The 19,169-nt window shown below is 40.6% G+C and overlaps 3 protein-coding genes across 8 annotated transcripts in view; 2 read left to right on the top strand and 1 right to left on the bottom strand.

Moving 5' to 3' along the window:
* The window catches only part of cebpz (CCAAT enhancer binding protein zeta), a 23,667-nt gene extending 8,224 nt beyond the window's left edge, over positions 1–15,443 (top strand). The window contains exons 5-16 of the mRNA XM_033025426.1: positions 1,195–1,283; positions 2,329–2,382; positions 3,661–3,763; positions 7,132–7,200; positions 8,906–8,972; positions 10,422–10,519; positions 10,862–10,919; positions 12,306–12,496; positions 12,975–13,064; positions 13,595–13,653; positions 14,694–14,775; positions 15,108–15,443. Coding sequence (XP_032881317.1) covers positions 1,195–1,283; positions 2,329–2,382; positions 3,661–3,763; positions 7,132–7,200; positions 8,906–8,972; positions 10,422–10,519; positions 10,862–10,919; positions 12,306–12,496; positions 12,975–13,064; positions 13,595–13,653; positions 14,694–14,775; positions 15,108–15,241 — 1,094 coding nt within the window. The 3' untranslated portion in view covers positions 15,242–15,443. The remainder of the gene's footprint in view (positions 1–1,194; positions 1,284–2,328; positions 2,383–3,660; positions 3,764–7,131; positions 7,201–8,905; positions 8,973–10,421; positions 10,520–10,861; positions 10,920–12,305; positions 12,497–12,974; positions 13,065–13,594; positions 13,654–14,693; positions 14,776–15,107) is intronic.
* On the bottom strand, positions 14,879–19,133 carry cebpzos (CEBPZ opposite strand). 6 transcript variants are annotated; one of them, XM_033025433.1, is made up of 6 exons: positions 18,474–18,564; positions 18,085–18,140; positions 17,713–17,850; positions 16,347–16,391; positions 15,296–15,385; positions 14,882–15,208 (listed from the first exon to the last, which is right to left on the bottom strand). In XM_033025433.1, exons 3-5 carry the CDS (start codon positions 17,828–17,830, stop codon positions 15,300–15,302), a joined length of 249 nt encoding a protein of 82 aa, XP_032881324.1. In that variant the 5' UTR covers positions 17,831–17,850; positions 18,085–18,140; positions 18,474–18,564; the 3' UTR covers positions 14,882–15,208; positions 15,296–15,299. The 6 variants fall into 6 exon arrangements, with proteins under 6 accessions (XP_032881325.1, XP_032881324.1, XP_032881326.1 ...); XM_033025434.1 differs by lacking the exons at positions 18,085–18,140; positions 18,474–18,564 and adding an exon at positions 18,342–18,455 and having other exon boundaries at positions 14,879–15,208; XM_033025435.1 differs by lacking the exons at positions 18,085–18,140; positions 18,474–18,564 and adding an exon at positions 19,019–19,133.
* Positions 18,877–19,169, top strand: part of slc30a6 (solute carrier family 30 member 6) — a 115,674-nt gene continuing 115,381 nt past the window's right edge. Inside the window, exon 1 of the mRNA XM_033025427.1 lies at positions 18,877–19,169. Coding sequence (XP_032881318.1) covers positions 18,995–19,169 — 175 coding nt within the window. The 5' untranslated portion in view covers positions 18,877–18,994.

Genomic DNA, 19,169 nt, shown 5'->3' with positions numbered 1-19,169 from the left:
GTGCAAGAAAAATCTTATCCGCATGTCACTCGACCAGGACCCAAGGAACTGCTGATGTTCATGTCATAGAAGCAGAATTAGGCGATTTGAGTCAAGTCTATTCCGCCATTCAATCATGGCTAATCTATCTTTCCCTCTCAACCCCTTTCTCCAGCCTTCTCCCCATAACCTTTGACACCCTGATGCTGGAATCTTATGTAGAACATAAAGTGCTGGAGTAACTCAGTGGGTCAGGCAGCACCTCTGGTAGTCATGGATAGGTGACGTTTCAGATCGGGACCTTTTTTCTTATCCTCCAGAAATGCTGACTGACTCGCTAAGTTACTCCAGCACTTTATATTCTATCACAACCAGGATTTGCATTGCTGACCAGCGACCCCCCAGTCCCTTTATTCAACAATGCTATATCTGAACAACTATAGTTTAGTTTAGTTTATTGTCACATGTACAGCTTTTGTAGTGTGCAGTCAGTAGAAAGACTATACATGATTACAATCGAGCAATATAAAGTGTAAAGGTAAATGATAAAGGGAATAATGTTTAGTGCAAGGTAAATTCCGATTAAAGATGGTCCAAGAGTCTCCAGTGAGGTCGATAGTAGCTTAGAACTGCTCTCTAGTTGTTGATAGGATGGTTCCGTTGCAGTATAATTTCCTGCAGAATCCCAGTCATTTGCCAGCACATGTACAAACGTGCCTCTTGGTTGCGTTGGTATAGTTCCCTCCACAATGTTTGGGACAAAGACCTAGCATTTATTTATTTGCCTCTTTACTCCACAATTTGAGATTTGTAATAGAAAAATCACATGTGGTTAAAGTGCACATTGTCAGATTTTATTATTGGGTATTTTTATACATTTTGGTTTCACCATGTAGAAATTATAGCTGTGATTTGTGGAAATTGTGGAGTACAGAGACAAATAAATAAATAATGGGTCTTTATCTCAAACATTATGGAGGGCACTGTATATCACAATTATCTCTACCTTTGATTAGGGAAAAAATCAGCTGAGGCTTACTTTATGATAGAGCATGATTGTTAATAAATTTCTGGATCTCACATTTGGAGGTGGCCATCTGAATGTCAGTATAATTTGCTTGCAGTTATTGGTACTGGTGAAAAATATAACTTCATTAAATGACTTCTCTAGAGCAAAATGCTGCCTGTAACGTTAAGCTCTGCTCCCTATTTTAGGTGGAAAATGCCTGCAAACCTATGATCCACTCCATAGGAATCCTCTCTCTTGTGGAGCAGACCACGTCGGTCTCTGGGAATTGAAAAAGGTAAAATAACTTCATACCCAATTTAGTGTGACATGATAATGTTCATTGAGTAACATTTTCTTGTTGAAACATAGTGGCGCAGTGAGCCAATAGAAGGCAGTAGAGTTGCTGCTTTACAGCACCAGAGACACGGGTTTGATTCTGGTGTTGTCTGTGCAGAGTTTGTACGTTCTCCCTGTGACCGCGTAGGTTTCCTCCAGGTGCTCCTATTTCCCCCCACACTCGCAAAAACATACACGTTTGTAGGTTAATTGGCTTTGGTAAAATTGTAAATGGTCCCTGATGTGTGGGATAGAACTAGTGTACGGGATGATCACTAGTCAGTGTGGGCTCGGTGGGCCAAAGGGCCTGTTTCCACGCTGTATCTACAAAACTAAATTAAAATCTAAGCATGGGCGACTGCTCTAAAAGATGAAGGTCCACGGGATCCACGGCAAGTTGTTAAATTGGGTTTTGGGTACAAGGAAAAACTATTAAACTTGACAAAACCATACTAACTGACAGTTCTGATGAGATTCTTTCCTCTTCAACATCCTCGGAGCAGAGGAGGATGAGGAGAGATCTTCTAGAGGTGTATAAAATCATGAGGGGAATAGATAGGGCAGATGCACAGTGTCTTTTACCCAGAGTTAGGGAATCAAGAACCAGAGGACATAGGTTTAAGGTGAGAGGGAAAAGATTTAACAGGAACCTGAGGAACAACTTTTTCACACAGTCGGTAGTGGGTATATGGAACAAGCTGCCAGAGGTCGTTGAGGCAGGTACCATCACAACATTTAACAAACATTTGGACAGGTACATGGAAAGAAAAGGTTTAGAGGGATATGAGCCAAATGCAGGCAGGTGGGACTAGTATAGGTGGGACATCATGGGTGTTGGGCCGAAGGGCCCGTTTTTATGCTGTGTCCTTACTCTATGACTATCTTAATCATTTAGTGAACAAGTATTGTGTTTTTGGATGGGAAAAATTGTAAATAAGTACGGCAAAGCGAAGTTTCTTTTTTAATCATAATATTTTGGATTTATTACATTTTTTTTCACCCAGTTGAGTGAACATTTTCATCCATCTGTGGCACTCTTTGCAACAACTATCCTGCAGGTAAGGTACTTTGGTTTGCGTGATTGCTGTTTCTCTGTCTCTTTCCTGTATGTTCTGTCAACAAAATTGTTAATCAATGACTTTTTAAGTAGTCAGTATTTCCTTATTAAAGTTGCTAAGATTGCTAAAATATTCTATCAGTATGTTCTCCCCTTTTCAATGTTATTTTCCCCCTGAGGTCTGGAGCTCCACAGACTACAGAAGCACCTTTATTCTGGCATCATTGAATTATTAGACTCTTCACAATGTTATAACTCGTCCAATCCAAGGGCAAAAAACGTGGCAAGTAGAGTTTAATGTAAGGAAATTTGGGCCATGCACTTTTTTTGAGAGAAATAAAAAGGTAAATTATTATCTAAATGGAGAGTATTTGCAAGTGAATGATATACAGAGTGATCTACATGCTGTTGTGCATGAGGTAAGAAAGGTTAGCATGCCGTTGCAGCAAATGGTTAGAAAGAAAATGGCAGATTGACCTTCATTGTAGGAGGTAGGGGGCTTAAAAACACAAAATGTTGTTGGTGTGGGGTACATAGTTTTGATGCTCTTATTTAATAAAGAATATACTGGCAGTGGAAGCAATCTGCAGTAGATTTACTCGGCTAAGAGGGATGAAATGTTGCTCTGACATGAACAGCTTTAAAAAAAAGATCTATATTCTTTGAAGTTAAGTAAAATGAGAGATGTTATTGAAATAAACAACATCCTGTGACAAGGTGGAGTGTTACCACTCGTGAGAATCTCAAATGAGAAATAATTACACCTATTAACTTGTCTATTTAGGGAAGAGTTAGAAAGATTAGGAATTGAGAGCTCTATGTAGTTGGTACAGAAAGTAGTCAAGGCTTAGAGTAGACCAGCTTTAGGTTAGACCAGGAATAAATGGGGTGAATTTTACCCAGAGTAGGAATCAAGAACCAGAGTTTAAGGTGAGAGGAGACTTAATAGGAAACGGAGGGGCAACTTTTTCACATGGGCATATGGGACAAACTGCTAGAGGGGGTAGTTGAGGCAGGTAACAACAACATTTAAAGAACATTTGGACAGGTACATGGATAGGAAAGGTGTAGAGGAATATAGGCAGGTAGGACTAGAGTTGACGAGGCATCTTGGTCGGCATGAGCAAGTTGTGCTGAAGGGCCTGTTACAATGCTGTATGACTGACCAGCTGCTTTTATATTGAATGACAGAGGAGACTTGATATGACCTCCTCTCCTATGTTTGTGGTATTCGCTGTATGAATTGGAAATAAAAACTGCTTGTATGATCTTCCTGTAGGGTAATCGCATCCAATATTCTGGAGACCCCCTGCAGGATTTCACATTAATGAGATTTCTTGATCGCTTTGTGTACAGAAATCCCAAACAGAGCAAAGGCAAAGGTAAACAGCATCAGTAACAAACCTATTAGCGTTTACATGGAAGTTACTGTTTCATCTTACTGCAATCATGTATGCATATTATTCGATAATTTAGTTGAGTAATAAACTTGTGATCATTGTTCATTGTTATTTTAATTGTAATTTGTGCATTTCCTATGCATGTGCACTTGTCTTATTTCACAATTTATATCCTTGGAACAAATGTTTCAGTTTTTATATTGCTGTGGAGGTCAAGTCAATGGACATTTTTCAGGAGGAGATTGATAGATTCTTGATACGGGTGTCAGAGGTAATGGGGAGAAGGCAGGAGGATGGGTTTGAGAGGGAAAGATAGATAGAGTCATAGAGTGATACAGTGTGGAAACAGGCCCTTCGGCCCAGCATGTCCCATCTGCACTAGTCTCACCTGCCCACGTTTGATCCATATCCCTCCGAACCTGTCCTATCCATGTACCTGTCTAACTGTTTCTTAAATATTGCGATAGTCCCCGCATCAACTACCTCCTCTGGTAGCTTGTTCCATACACCTACCACCCTTTGTGTGAAAAACATACCCCTCAGATTCCTATTAAATCTTTTGCCCTTCACCTTAAACTTATGTCCTCTGCTCCTCGATTCACCTACTCTGGGCAAGACTCAACCATACCTTTTCAAATCATGATTTTATATACCCTCATCCCTCATCCTCCTGTGCTCTATGAAATAGAGTCCCAGCCTACTCAACCTCTTCCTATAGCTCTGGCCCTCTAGTCCTGGCAACATCCTCGTAAATCTTCACTGTACCCTTTCCAGTTTGATGACATCTTTCCTATAACATGGTGCCCAGAACTGAATACGATACTCTGAATGTGGCCTCACCACCTTCTTATGCGACTGCAACATGACCTCCCAACCTCTATACTCAGCCTGACCCGCTGAGTTACTCCAGCACTTTGTGAAACGTCACAGAACAGGGCAAGATTAGCAAGTTTGCTGATGATACAGAAGTGAGTGGTTTTGCATGATGGTTGTGAAAGATTGCAGCAGGATCTGGATCAATTGAGACTGCATTTAGAATATTGTGGTCAGTTCTGGGCGCCATGTTATAGGAAAGATGTCAAACTGAAAAGAGTACAAAGATCCCTGTCAGAAAGCTGATGATCCACCGACAGAGGGATTCAGGCACAGTCAACTCAGAAAGTTTGCAGCGTAGTAGCTCTGGCACAATGGTGTTGAATGCAGAGCTAAAATCAACAAACAAAATCCCCACATAGGTCCCCTGGTGGTCGAGGTGCTGGAGGATGAAGTGCAGGCCCAGATTGACTGCGTCATCCACAGATCTATTGGCCCAATATGCAAAATGCAGAGGGTCCAGCAGAGGGATTGTGATATTTTTCATCTTGGCCAGCATGTGGTCTTCATGACAAAGAGGTCAGTGTGACAAGCCTGTAGTCCATAAAACCAGTAATCCTTACCTTTTTGGGTACAGGGACAATAGTGGAGACTTTGAAGCAGGCAGGGACATTACATCTCAGACCCTCTCTCACACCTCCCGCTAAATCTCTACCTGCTAAATTTTTGTAAGGTGTCCTTGAGACTCTTGAAAGGCGCCCATAAATAAAATGTATTATTATTATTATTATTATCTTTGCAGGGACTGGTTAAAAATGAGTAATTCGGTGTGAAGTGTTGGTTAGGGTGGGAAAGGGTCCACTCTTTTCATACTGGAGTCTTGCCTTAAGTAGGTGTGAAGTGGTGAATGGGAAGGAGAGGGTGCAGGGTCCATTCTTTGAAGACTGGGGTCTGGCTGTGTTTGTTGGGGAGGGGGTACCAGGGTTACGTTTCTGATTTTCAAACCTGCAGTAAAACTCATTCAGGTTGTTCGTCAGCTGACGATTGTCCAAAGAGCGGGGGGCTTTCCTCTTATAGCTGGTGATTTCTTGCATGCCCTTCCAAACTGAAGAAGAGTCACTAGCTGAGAACTTGCTCCTCAACTTCTCAGAGTACCTTTCCTTGGCAGCTCTGATTCCTCTTCTCAGTTCTTTATCGATTAGGCTATCTTTTAACTCTTTAACGATTAGGCTATCGGCTTGATGCATATTTGCCCCCACCCCCTCGATCTCGAAATGGAAATGTTACATTTGTATATAATGATCCCATTAAAATGTATATTTATGTCACAAACTATGGAATTCATATTTTTCAGTATTGTTATCAAGTAAAAGAAAGCAGTTCCAATTGTTTGATATTATTTGATATTGTTTAAAATTATTCATATGGAGAAAATATAATAGCTCTAAAACCTACCTTAATTTTGCAATCTCACTAAAGATAATCCCCCTTTCCCTCTTCCCTCCCCCATCTCTCTCTCCCCTCCCTTTCCCTCTCTCTCTCTCTCTCTCCCTCCCACATCCCCCCCCCTCTTTCTGGCAGGCGAAGATGAAGGTGGCGTGGGCCCAGCGGGGGTGGTGTGGGTCGAGCGGGGGTAGCGTGCGCCCAGCGGGGGTGGCGTGGGCCCAGCGGGGGTGGCGTGGGGGGAAGATGGCTTGGGCCCCGGCGGCAAGGGGAGGGGAGTGGACCCTGCCGCAGCGGCGTCTGGTGTTGGGGTTACAGCCGCTGGGATCAGATTCAGCCACTCCCGCCCGAACGGTCTCCTGGTAAAAAACAGACTCCCCCTCCTGCAACGCAATATTCCACTACTTACCTGGAGTAGACGACACGAGGCATCGAGCTCAATGTGTGCAGTGCAAATGGCAGTCTGTTCCCGCCCGGGCCCACTGCGCACGCGCGGAGAGAAGGCGTCAATTTGCGTCGCTTCCCCAACTGCGCAGGCGCGGATGGTAGCATTTTTTTCTCCCAAACCATCCAGCGGTCAGAACCAGAATTTCGGGCGCTTTTCCGACAGTGGAAACGCTGATATTTTTTCCATTTTTTTCCCTCAGGAATTTTTTCTTACTCAGGGGGGGAAAAAAGGGGGGTGCAGTCGCACCCAACTCACCCCCCCTTCGGACGGCCATGAGTATACAAAAATTGCCTTCAAATGACTACCATGGTATTTTGGTGTAGAATGTTTTTGACTCAAAGTAATTTTTAATGATGTTCAAAAATGTGCAAAGTATTTATCCAGTTGGTCTATTTTGAACCCCCATAAATATTCCCTTCATTTATACTGTAAATTGTGCTCTAATCTGCTAAAGTCAACAAGAATTTTCCAAGATTTTGTAAAATTGCCTGATGTTTTCCACATCTTCCTCAGTGATTACTGGAATGCTGGGTGGTTGGAAAACGGATCATTGTTTGTTAGTCTGGTTGCACTCATTATTTCCATCCTTTACGTTTATTTTTCTGATTATAGTGTTCTCACTACAGTGCATGTTATGTCTTTGCAGGCAACACTGACAGCATTGTGATGCAACCCAAACAGAGACTTCTGTTGAATGATCCACATAAATTGCCAGGTAATTAATTGACAAGTGAATAGTCTTGCTTTGGATATATTAGTTTTAATGCATTTTCTTCCTTTTGCATCAGCTTCCATTCAAAGTCTTGGAACACTGCATCTCCTTGAGAATCTTAGGTGTACAAACGAGCACCAAAGTTTTTTGCTAACTAAATTCAAGTTGCCAAGGTTATGCCCATCCAACTAGATTTTAACTCCCATTCCCATTCTGATCTCTGTCCTGGGCCACCTCCAGGCCTTTTAGAGTGTGGCACCTTATATTTCGCTTGTGCAGCTTACAACCCAGCGGTGTGAAAGTTGATTTCAAGTAACTCCTGCGTTCCTTTTCACCCCCCCTCACCCTAGTCGTTGTGCTGTTCACACCCTTGTATCCGTTGTTAGCATATCTTGCTCCACCTCCACTCTTCCTAAGGTGGAGAGGTCATCTGTTGCCGATCCTATTTTGTTCTGACCGTCTCTATTTGGGTTCCAATCCGAAACGTCACCTATTCCTTTTCTCCAGAGATGCTGCCTGACCCGCTGAGTTACTCCAGCATTTTTAGTCTATCTTAGATTTATGACATGAGCTGGGCAAGTGTTAAGATTAAAAAAATTAAATCTAGAATGTAAAGATGGTAGGCATCACTAATGGTGACCGTGAAGACTGAATTGTCATTTTTAAAAACAAGGAAGGAATCTGTTATCCTTACTTAGTCTGACCTTTGCCTCCAGGTTTACCCATGAGGCTGGAAAATAATCTCTGCCTTGGCAGGAATATAAATATCATACATAATCAATACATAAAAAGTACATTAGTAAGCATGTGCATTGTGCTTGTGATGTATGAGTTCCTGTGATCTAAGCTTTAATGATTCTTCCTGGTGTGTTGTGTTTTTCATGTTCTAAAAGCATAGACTATTTATTTTATTATTATTTATTATTTGTTTTATTTTTTATTTATTTCGAACAGAATAAAGGAATAAAAAGCAAGTGTGAAACAGCATACAAAAAACAAAACAAAAATATTTATAAAGTGTCATAAACAATATCTATAAATAAATGAAATCATATGTGTCCGAAAAGGAGCAGGAAGAAGCCAAAGCTTATTAATTCCCACCCCTTATTCAACTGCTTGTAATTATCTTATACAAATTTAGCAGCTATATGTACACCATATGTACACCAGCCACTATATGTACACCAAATTATTTACATTTGAACACTAATCAAATATTTACAAAGCCATACAAAAAATAAAAAGAAAAGAAAAACCCCTCATATACTATACAGTATCTTAGTCATATATACAACCCATCACTCTATAATCACCCTTCCCAATACAATCAGTATAACAAATATCCCACTCACAATCACCTATCCTCATCCCAATATCCTTTAACAAGTGTTTTTGTACATTGTAGATCTGATCAAACATAGAAAAGCAACAGGAACAGGCCTTTCGCCCCACCATGTTTGCGCTGAACATGATGCCAAATTAAATCAATCTTAACTGCTTACCTACTCTGTATTACAGTACCAATGCATTCGCAGTTTGATGCGTTGTGTTTATTATTTAATTTCTCTTCAAAATAATTTGCCATACCATCTAAATTATACTTTATTTAAACTTGCAAATGAGTTAAATTTTGGATTTAAAATTATGACTTTGTCTAAAGTAGGATTTGAGAATGTTATTAATGTCCATATGGTTTGTATATCCGCAGTAAATAGTCAGAAATTTATCGAACGGGAGGAGAGCCAGATCCCAGTGGATGAAATATTTTTCCATAGGTAAGTTTGGATTATCTAATGACATTTAGACTTTGGTTAAATGTTATATAACTACGTGTAACTAAAAAGAATCATGATCAGGCAACATATTGATATACAGAGGAACATACTTAGGTAAATAAGGAAAAGAATACTTAAGAACCTTTAGATTATTTCCACTGGGGAAAATTTGTATTAGTCTGTAACGCTTAAAAATAGAAACATGAGTTTATATAGCACCTTTCATGACTTCAGGGTGTCAGTGAATGTATTGCACCCATTGAGTAGCTCATGATGTCTAGCTTTTTGTAATGTAGGAAAAATTTATGTACCGGTAATTCATTTATTTGATAATGTCCTGCCAATCAGTTTTGGAGCTTTTGGGTGAAAGATAAATATTGGCCGAGACCATTTTTAATATAATTTTTTTTAAACCTTGTACCTGAAAGAATTATCCCAATATAACGTTCCCTCGGTGCAGCCCTGGAGTGCCAGCCTAAATCTTTGTGCACAAGTCTCTGGAGTTTGAAAGTGAACTGTTAGCGATGACTCAAACTTTGTAATGCTACTGAGACACAAAATGACAAGGTGGTTTCCTCATCTGAATTTATATGCATCACGAGCAACAAATCTTTGCATTTTTTCAATGGTCTCCTGTGAGGTTCTCATGGCAATTCTGTTCCTGCGTTTAATTGTCTAATTGTGGTAAACCACTCCTCATAGATACATTACGGCATGTTGATCTGCTTGGGCAAATTAGGCTGAAGGGCCTGTTTTCATGCTGTATGACTATGATTCTATTGAAATGCGTGTTGAACATGTATAAAATCATGAGGTGTATAAATGGGGTGAATGCAGTCTTTTAACCAGAGTAGGGAAATCGAGAACCGGAGGACATTGGTTTAAAGTGAGAGGGGAATGATTTAATTAGGAACCTAGGTGGCAATGTTTTCACACGCTGCTACAGAAACTAGAAGCAGGTACTATAACAACATTATAATGTTGTATCATTGTAAAACAATGGTACAATTGTACCATTTGGACTGGTACATAGATAGGAAGGTTTAGAGGGATATGCGCTAAATGTAGGCAGATGGGACTAGCTTTGATGGGGCATCTTGGCGGCATGGACAAGTTGAGCCGAGGGGCCTGTTTCCATGTCCTGTGATTGTATGTTTCATTTAGAAATAATTGAATGGATTTTTTACTTTAATTGCATGCAACTAATTGTGCATAGCTTTTAAACCCATATCATTAAAAGCAATGAACTACCATGTACAACTAGTAGCAATTTGTCAACGCATTCTAATCACTTAATCTGGTCGATATGGGGTAGGTTGAATGTAGTGAATAGATTATGGTTGCACTGAAGCGGAATTATTGCTGATTCTAGTGGCAAACTTATCAGATCATGTCACGAAACAATGTAAGATCTGAAATACCTAATTATTACACATGAATCTTATTCAGGTATTACAAAAAACTTGACGCAACGCAAAAATCACAAAGACCTCGAGGTGAAGAAACGGTGGCAGATGTGGACGATGATGAGTTCGAGCAAATGCTTGGTAACTTTTATTCATCTAGATATTTAAATATTGTGAAGAAAGTACACAGGACAGCACAGTGGTAGAATTGCTGCCTTACAGCGCCAGAGACCTGGGTTCAATCCTGGCTAGAATAGTGCTAGTGTACGCTGGTTGGCGCAGACTCGGTGGGCCAAAGGACTTGTTTCCACACTGTATCTCTAGAGTCTCTAAATTTTGGGGAGTTTTGTGTGTTGTAATTAATACACTTTCACTTGCGTTAAAATAATGTTTGTAAACCATAGTTCACCTCAAAATGATTAACCAACTGTATATTGTCTGAAGTACAAGTCAACCATTTAACATGCCATTTACCATTTGCAGATTCCCATGAAGGGGAAAAATATTATAAAAAAATCGAAGACAGTTTAGATTTTGCAAGGTAATGTACAATCAAACTCACTAACATTTTATTTTGAAAATATTTATCCTATTCTTTCATCAATACTTCTGGTCCAGATTTTTGTACTAACTGATGTTTAATCTGAACATTAAAGCAAAGAACTGCAGATGCTGGATATTCAAAACAAAAACAGCAAATTCTAAAAGAATCACTGAAGATTGCACCACTCTGACAACACATCTATGGAGGGGGAATAAAAATTATATGCTTACCTGAAATAGTTAAATTTGATACTTCGTTCTAAAGGCTTCAATGTACCCAACGGAACTTAGGTAGACCATGGTGTAGGATGTCAAAACCATCCTATCACCAACTAGAGAGCAGTCCTGACCTCCCATCTACCTCATTGGAGACCCTTAGACTATCTTTAATCGGACTTTATCATGCACTAAACGTTATTCCCTTTATCATGTATCTGTATACTGTGGACGACTTGATTGTAATCATGTATCGTCTTTTTGGTGACTGGATAGGGTTAGCTCAGCAAAAAAAACTTTCACTATCTTGCAATACACGACAATAAACTAAACGAAACAGAGACCAGAGTGGGTGTGAAGTTACAATAAATTGACAAAAGAATTGATAGTTCGGAGCCGCCCTTGCTTTCTAAATGGAGTTCTGCACAGAAACATGAATTTACATAAAACCTTTCATGACTGCGCTGTTTTGATCTATGTTGTCTGTTATCCCACATATTCAAAGAATCTTCCTCCACGATTGCCACTATTTCAACAGGATTCTACCACTAAACGCGCACCCACCTCCCTTCATTGTGGGGGGCAGCACATTGGCACTGCCGGTAGCGCTGCTGCCTCACAGCACCAGAGACTCTAGTTCGTTCCTGACCTCGGGTTGTCTGTGTGGAGTTTGCCCAAAATGTCTGCCGAACATGAGGCCAAAGTAAACAAATTCCACCTACCTTCACATGGTCAATTTCCCTCCATTCCTTGCAGGTCTATTTGCATGTTAGGATACGGTGCAAATTTTCTCTACATTATTAATTAAGTAATATCTGATTTACTGTGAAGATGTACTAATACAAACTAAAGGCAAAGTAGAATATTAATTGTGTAGGGGATCAGCAGTATCCACTACACTAAAGATTTCACCAGAGATGCTGCCTGACCCGCTGAGTTACACCAGCACTTTGTGTCTATCCTGTATACCCTTGTCTGGCATCAGCAGAAGACAAAGGGGTACTGTAATGTGTATCATAAAAGTATAGAAGGAAGGCAAATGACATATTACTTACTGCTTAGGCAATTTCACAATATCTATTTCAGAATCTTGTGGTTGTTATCAGAATGAGGCAATTGAAAATTTAAAAATCACTAACCGTAAAAAAATTGTCTATAATGTTCACAGTAATATGAAACAGAAATCATCAAAAGAAGCAAAAGTAATTGATAAGGAAGTTGATTCAGACCTCAGTGATGATGATGATATGAGTAACTTGGAAGATGAAGAAGTATCATTAGGAAGCATGGATGAGGAAGACTTTGGTGAAATGGTGGGAGAAGACGGTGGTGTATTCATGGATGATCCAGATGATGAAGGTACTATTTGTGTATTCTGCACTGTTGAATAAGATACCACTCTCCAGTATGGATACTATAGCCAACATTTACTCAAGGAAACTAAACTATATTTCTCATATTTGATGGTACTTAATTTCATGCCCACTCATAACTAGGAAAGTAGGTGTGCAGGCAACATCCTAATTATGTATAGTCTTTCCACTGACTGGTTAGCACGCACCAAAAGCTTTTCACTGTGTACCTCTGTAAACGTGACAATAAACTAAGCTCAAGTATTGCACTAAATACAAGTTCTATTTTCTATTTTCAAGTTCAAAAAATTGTAAAATGGTGCATTTGCAGTTAACCTTTCTATAAATTCAAACTTCTTCTTATTTAGCCTTGATAGTTATGGAATACATGTCTGTGGAATACGTTGTATAATCAAAAAAATATATCTTTTAATGGAAAAAACTTAACCAAAAACAAGATATATAATGATTTTGTTAATATACAGAGGTTGACAGTGCAGCAGCAATGAAGAAAAGTAATAAGCCTGGTAAAAGGAAAAAAAGTGAAGATTTGGATTTCTCGAAACACATTACAGGTAAAAGAAAATTACGTTATTCTGTGGAATAAAATTGAGGTCGCAAAATGTTTTCTGAAGTTTATACTTTTTCACTAATTTCATCACTCAAATACTGTGACATCATGCCATTATGGTCACTTATGAATATGCTGTGAGGGTGTGTGTGCATGTGCGTGTGCGTGTCCAAGCTTGACCCTGTCGTCGCCAGCTGCTGGATAAAAGTCTGTGCCAGAATCGTCGAACTATTTAGTGCTGCTATTAGTCCTTGCGGCTATGATGAGCAATCAATCAATGGCGACACAAGAGACTGTAGAAGCTGGACTCTTGATGAAGAAACTAATTACTCGAGTAACTGTGTGTCAGGCGACATCTGTGAAGGGGAATGGACAGACAATGTTTCAGGTCAGAACCTTTATTCAAGTTACAGGTGTTTAAGGTCGGGACCCTTGTCTGTCTATTTCCCTCTGCTGCCTGATCTGTTGAGTTCCTTCAGTAGTTTTTTTTTTTTTGCCCTATTTCAACTTTTTCTAAAAATGTCTTTGTTACAGGAAAGAAACAGAAAAGGGGTTTTAAGGATGGCACCGATATGTTTGCTGCAGCTGAAGAGGTAAGTACTACAGTGTCCTTTTAAAATTGTTTACATAAGGTGCCAATTATCACTGCAACAGTCCTGGCCCTTGCTTTAGTTTAGGCAGCTTTTCTGTGCACGTGTAATTCTGGTCCACTTGTTGCATTTGGAACAATTAAATATAGTTTAGAGAAACAGTTTGGAAACAGGCCCTTTGGCTCCTCCATCGGCCATCAATCAAATGTCGACTAGTTCTGTTATTTTGTTTATGCATCCACTCCCTACACACAATTATCCATTTTACATAGGCTAATTAACCTACAAACCATCTTTTTGGGGATGTGGAAGGAAACCGGAGCACCCGGAGGAAACCCATGTGGTCATAGAGAACATGCAAACTCCACACAGATAGCACCTGCGTCAGGATCAAACTCTGGTCTCTGGTGCTGTGAGGCAGCAGCTCTACGAGATGCACCACTATAATTAGACTTGGTTCTTATATAGTTAGGCTTGGACTAGGTTCAATTAAGAAAGATGCTGAATAAACCTTAGTCAAACAACGTGGAAATAGGCCGCTCAGCACAACTTGCCAGCACCAACAACCAATATGTTCCATCTACACTAGTCCCACCTGCCTGCATTTGGCCCATATCCCTCTAAACCTGTCCTATCTATGTACCTGTCTAATTGTTTCTTAAGCATTGCAATAGTCCCTGCCTCTGGCAGCTCGTTCCATACACCCATCATCCTTTATGTGAAAATGTTACCCACTCGGATTTCTATTAAATCTGTCCCCCTTCACCTCAAACCTATATCGTCTGGTCCTCGATTCACCTACTCTGGGCAAGAGACTGTCCATTTGCCTGATCTAGTCCTCTCATGATTTTATACACCTCTATAAGATCATCCCTCATGCTCCTGCCTCCAAGGATTAGAGTCCTAGCCTGCTCAACCTCTCCCTATAGCTCAGATCCTCGAATCCTAGCAACATCCTCGTAAAGTATCCTCTTGTAGTAAGTACACTTTGTAGCAATTATTTTATTTGAAGTGGATTTAATCTTTTTTTTCTCTTTCGAAAGTTTGGTTGCCTACTTGATGAAAATGCAGGATCAAAATTTGACAACATTGGAATTAATGCAATGGCAAACAAAGATAAAGCGAGTAAGTAATTGACTAACTTTAGTTGAAAGTAACTTTAGTTAAAAATCTCAGCATGTAAGATGTAGTAAATACTGCATGGATCACAATATGCACGAGGACTCCATGGTGTTTAAGCAAAAATTTATTAAATTATATCTGCTTACTTTTTTTTAATCAGTTTTAATTTTTGAACAATGTATTTACATTTGTGAAAATCAGATCATTTCTTTTATTTTATCAAGAGAAGACATCCTCACACTTTGATAGATTTCAGTCATGTTGGGCAAACTTACCCATGAAAAGAATTGTGGTTCACTACTAAGTCTCAAACATGTATTGCTTGCCCCTCCCAGGTGTAAAGCAGCTACAGTGGGAATCTGATCGTGACGCCTGGATCAGAGGCAGAGATACACGTACACTCCGAATGCAGAAGAACAAGTTCAGGGCCAAGGGGCTGAAAACTAAGAAGAAAAGATTTTCAAAGTAGAAGAGATGAACAATTTTTATACGAGATCAGACTTGTAGTAGACTTTATACTTACATAATTATTGATTATGTTTGCTGGACCAGGTTTCCTGATCAATTTCTCTAGCTCCATAAATTCCTGCCCATTCATTGGATTTATAATAAACTGAAAAGTGTAAACAATATATTTTGAATTAATAAATTAAATGATGGATTTGTCTGCATATTTTCTATCTTTTAAGCTGCCCACAGTTAATAAAGAAAAGGCACAGTACTGCAGATAGATTTTTTAATTTTGCATGAATGATTGAGGGTTGAGATAAAATGTGCTTAATGAGTTATAGATTTAAAGTACATCAATGATTGAGGAATAAGTATTATGGAACAAGTTGCTAGAGGAGGTAGTGGAGGCAGTTACTATAGGCTAAGACATTGTGAGCTGAAAGGCCTATTCTGGTGTTGTTCTGCACTATGTTCAAAATTTCTGGGCTGTTCGACTTTGTGTCACTTATTATATTAAGGCAAAACAGCATTTAAAGGACACTTGGCAGGTACGTGAATAGGAAATGTTTAGAGGGAATATGGCCCAAACATGGGCAAATGGAACTAGCTTAGATGGGGCATATTGGTCAGCATGGACAATTTGGCAGAAGGGCTTGTTTCCATGATATATGACTCTGACACCCAGAGGAAACCTCAGTGGGGGGGGGGCATAGGGTGTGTTGTAGGGCAGAGGGATCGAGTAGTGTCACAGGTAGATAGCGTGGTCACAGGAAGAGCACTGCAGGTCAGGATCGAACACAAGTCTCTAACGCTGTGAGGCAGCAGCTCTACCAGCTGAGTCACCATGCTTTATTTTCAGTTCATTTCAGGAAAACATGGAAGCAGAGTCATTGAATGATAAGGTCAGGATCATAACTGTTTGTACATTGTGTGTTAGTGTAGAACACAGATGAAAGTGTATTTTATATTTTCTATATATTTAAAAAATTTACAGGCACATACACTTTAAATTTGGATCTTGATTAGTTTTTTTAATTCTGTGTAAACGTACTATCGATGCAGCCCCAAATTAAAATGCTACTTGGAAACTTCCAAACAAGGCATAAACGTGTAATAGTTCTCACCTTCTAAAATGGAGGGAAACCTTCTGTTTACTTTATATCTGAACTCTGGAAGACAAATGCATGTTCACTGTACATTGCTTTAAACTGCAGTTAAAATACTGTACAAAATCACCTGAGAATACTTAATGGAGAAGAATAGCTAATGGAGTTCAATGCAGGTAAGTGTCAGGTGTTGGATTTTGGGAAGTAAAACCAGGGCAGGATGTTCACAGTCAGTGGGAAGGCCGCAGGGAGTGTTGTAGGGCAGAGGGATCGAGTAGTGTCACAGGTAGATAGGATGGTCAAGGGGGCTTTTGGTATATTGGCCTTCATCAGTCAGTTTAGTGGAGAGGTCTGGATGTTATGCTACAGATGTACAAGATGTTGGTGAGGCCACATTTAAGGTATTGTGTTCAAGTTTGGTCACCCTGCTAATAAGAAGGATGTCATGAGGGGAATACATAGGGTGAATGTATTTTACCCAGGGTAGGGAAATCAAGAACCAGAGGACGAAGGCTTAAGATTGGGGGGGGGGGGGGGATTTAAGTTTCTTTAAATCACTTTTTATTTTGAAAATCTATTAAAACATCAGAATTGTATTTTCTAAATTTGGATTAAGAAAAATGAAGGTAAAGAGAAGAGAAGAGAGAGCTGAAGGGAAAATAACAGCGGAAGTTGTTGGCCGTGCAGATATAAAGATAGAAAATATCAGGAATTATCGCGTTTGCTCACTGCATTTCAGCAAATCAATAATGCCTTAGTTTTGATGAAATGCAGCGAGCAAACGCGATAATTCCCGATATTTTCTATCTTTATATCTGCACGGCCAACAACTTCCGCTGTTGTTTTCCCTTCAGCTCTCTCTTCTCTTTACCTTCATTTTTCTTCATCTTTGGAACTCTAAAGTAGGATAGCTGTGTCTCACGGTCACCCCGACTTGCAGTTATTTATAGCGCAAAAACTAATCGTTTTCGCGGTTTTTAACAGGTTTGAAAGTACGCGTTTCTAGCATCAATAACATGTACCGGAAGTGACGTATGTACCCCAGTTGGATTTTGCGGCTCCGTGCGTGAAGACCTATGACCCAGTGACCTTTCGTGAAATCACCCTATAGGCCGACTCATCGTTGTCGCTGATGAGGCCAATCACCGTTGTATCATCTGCATACTTGATGATGGTGTTAGTACCATATACAGGTACTATACCATATATCTAAGGCAGAGATTGATAGATTCTCGATTAGTATGGGTTTCGGGGGAGAAGGCAGGAGAATGGGGTTGAGAGGGAAAGAGTGATCAGCCATGATTGAATAGCAGAGTAACTTGAGGGGCCAAATAGCCTAATTCTAACTCCTCTCACTTATGAATTATAAAGCAGTCATTCTTACCTTGACTTGCATTCATTCTATGGAATAACCAGTAGGCTCCTGCTATGCCTAGAACCTCCAAGAACATAACTCCCTTAAAAAGTCGTCTTGCTATTGGTTCCATAGTTTTAGGTGCCATTCTTCAAAAAAGATGCGAGTCTGTGAATACATTGTACAGGTTTATTAGGCTTTGGAGAATATGTTAAGAATGCATTAAGTGCCTAATGATAGGCATGTAAGTGGCTGGCCAAATTTTACCAAAATGATGCTGCTGCACCCGCTGAGCTTCTCCAGCTTTTTTGTTTACCAAAATGATGCCTGATATTCTACAGGGAGAGTTTCGTTTGGACAGATTAATTGTTTTCTCTGGAACGCCAGAGGTTGCAGAGAGACCTGATAGAAGTGTATAAAACGAGGCAAAGATAGGGTTGACAGTCTCAACGTTGTTCCTAGGATGAAAAAAAATCAAATACTGATGGCATAACTTTAAGGTGAGAGGGTCAAAGTTGAAATGAGACGTACAGGGCAATTTTGTTTTACACAGAGGGTGGCAAGTGCCTCAAACGCGCTGCTGGGGTGGTGGATGAAGCAGACACGTTAGTGGCATTTCAAAGACTTGGCTAGGCATATGGTTACGACCCGCTGAGTACATCCAGCTTGAGACCCACGGCAACTGATTTTGCAGGCCCTGGCCTGCGACACTGGCCAATTGCCCCCTCCCCCTCCTCGACAACAGGCCCGAGACACGGATATTTCACTACCCGCCTTACATTCCCTAATACCCAGAGTGAAGAGTTCGCGGCTTCTTTCTGCAGGCCGGTGATTTTAATGATGCGCGGCGGCGGCAGGAGGACGAGGACCCAATTCCCGGGACACCCAGCGCTGACGATTACGCGTCCGCCACCCGTGCCGGATACCGTATAACGCGCATGCATTCGCTTATTTCAACAAGATTTTCCCCCAGAAGCATTTTTTTCCTTATTCCAAAACACTAAGGGTTTCCAAAAGTTGCTAAATGCATATTAAACTGAATTGTTCCACGAAAATGTTCAGACACACTGTACAAATGCAAGACTCTGTGTTATGTTTATTCTGTCATAATACTGAAAGATAGATGCAAAAAAGAACAGCTCTGCTGAGTGCGGAGTCAGCGTTGTCCGGCCAACTGGGTTCAGGCCACGGCCAGCGTTGCCAAGCCAACCATCCCCAGGCCCGGGCCCAGCCATCGTTGCCCGGCCGACCGGGCCCGGTCGCGACGCAGCTTTAAGAGGCCCCGGGAGGCGGGGCCGAAACCGCGGCGAAGATGGCGGAAGACACGTCGCGGTACCTGAGCGGGGATTATTATCCCCGCAAATTCGGGCCCAAGCCCGACGTGGTGCCGTCGGGGGTGACCGAGAGGAAGATATCCCCGTTCGGCATCGAGCTGGGCAAGCCGGACATGGTGACGGTGGATGTGGTGAGCGTGCAGGAGGAAGGAG

Source organism: Amblyraja radiata, chromosome 8 (assembly GCF_010909765.2).
Source record: "Amblyraja radiata isolate CabotCenter1 chromosome 8, sAmbRad1.1.pri, whole genome shotgun sequence".
Lineage (NCBI taxonomy): Eukaryota > Metazoa > Chordata > Chondrichthyes > Rajiformes > Rajidae > Amblyraja > Amblyraja radiata.
This window is presented reverse-complemented; position numbering and strand designations above follow the sequence as displayed.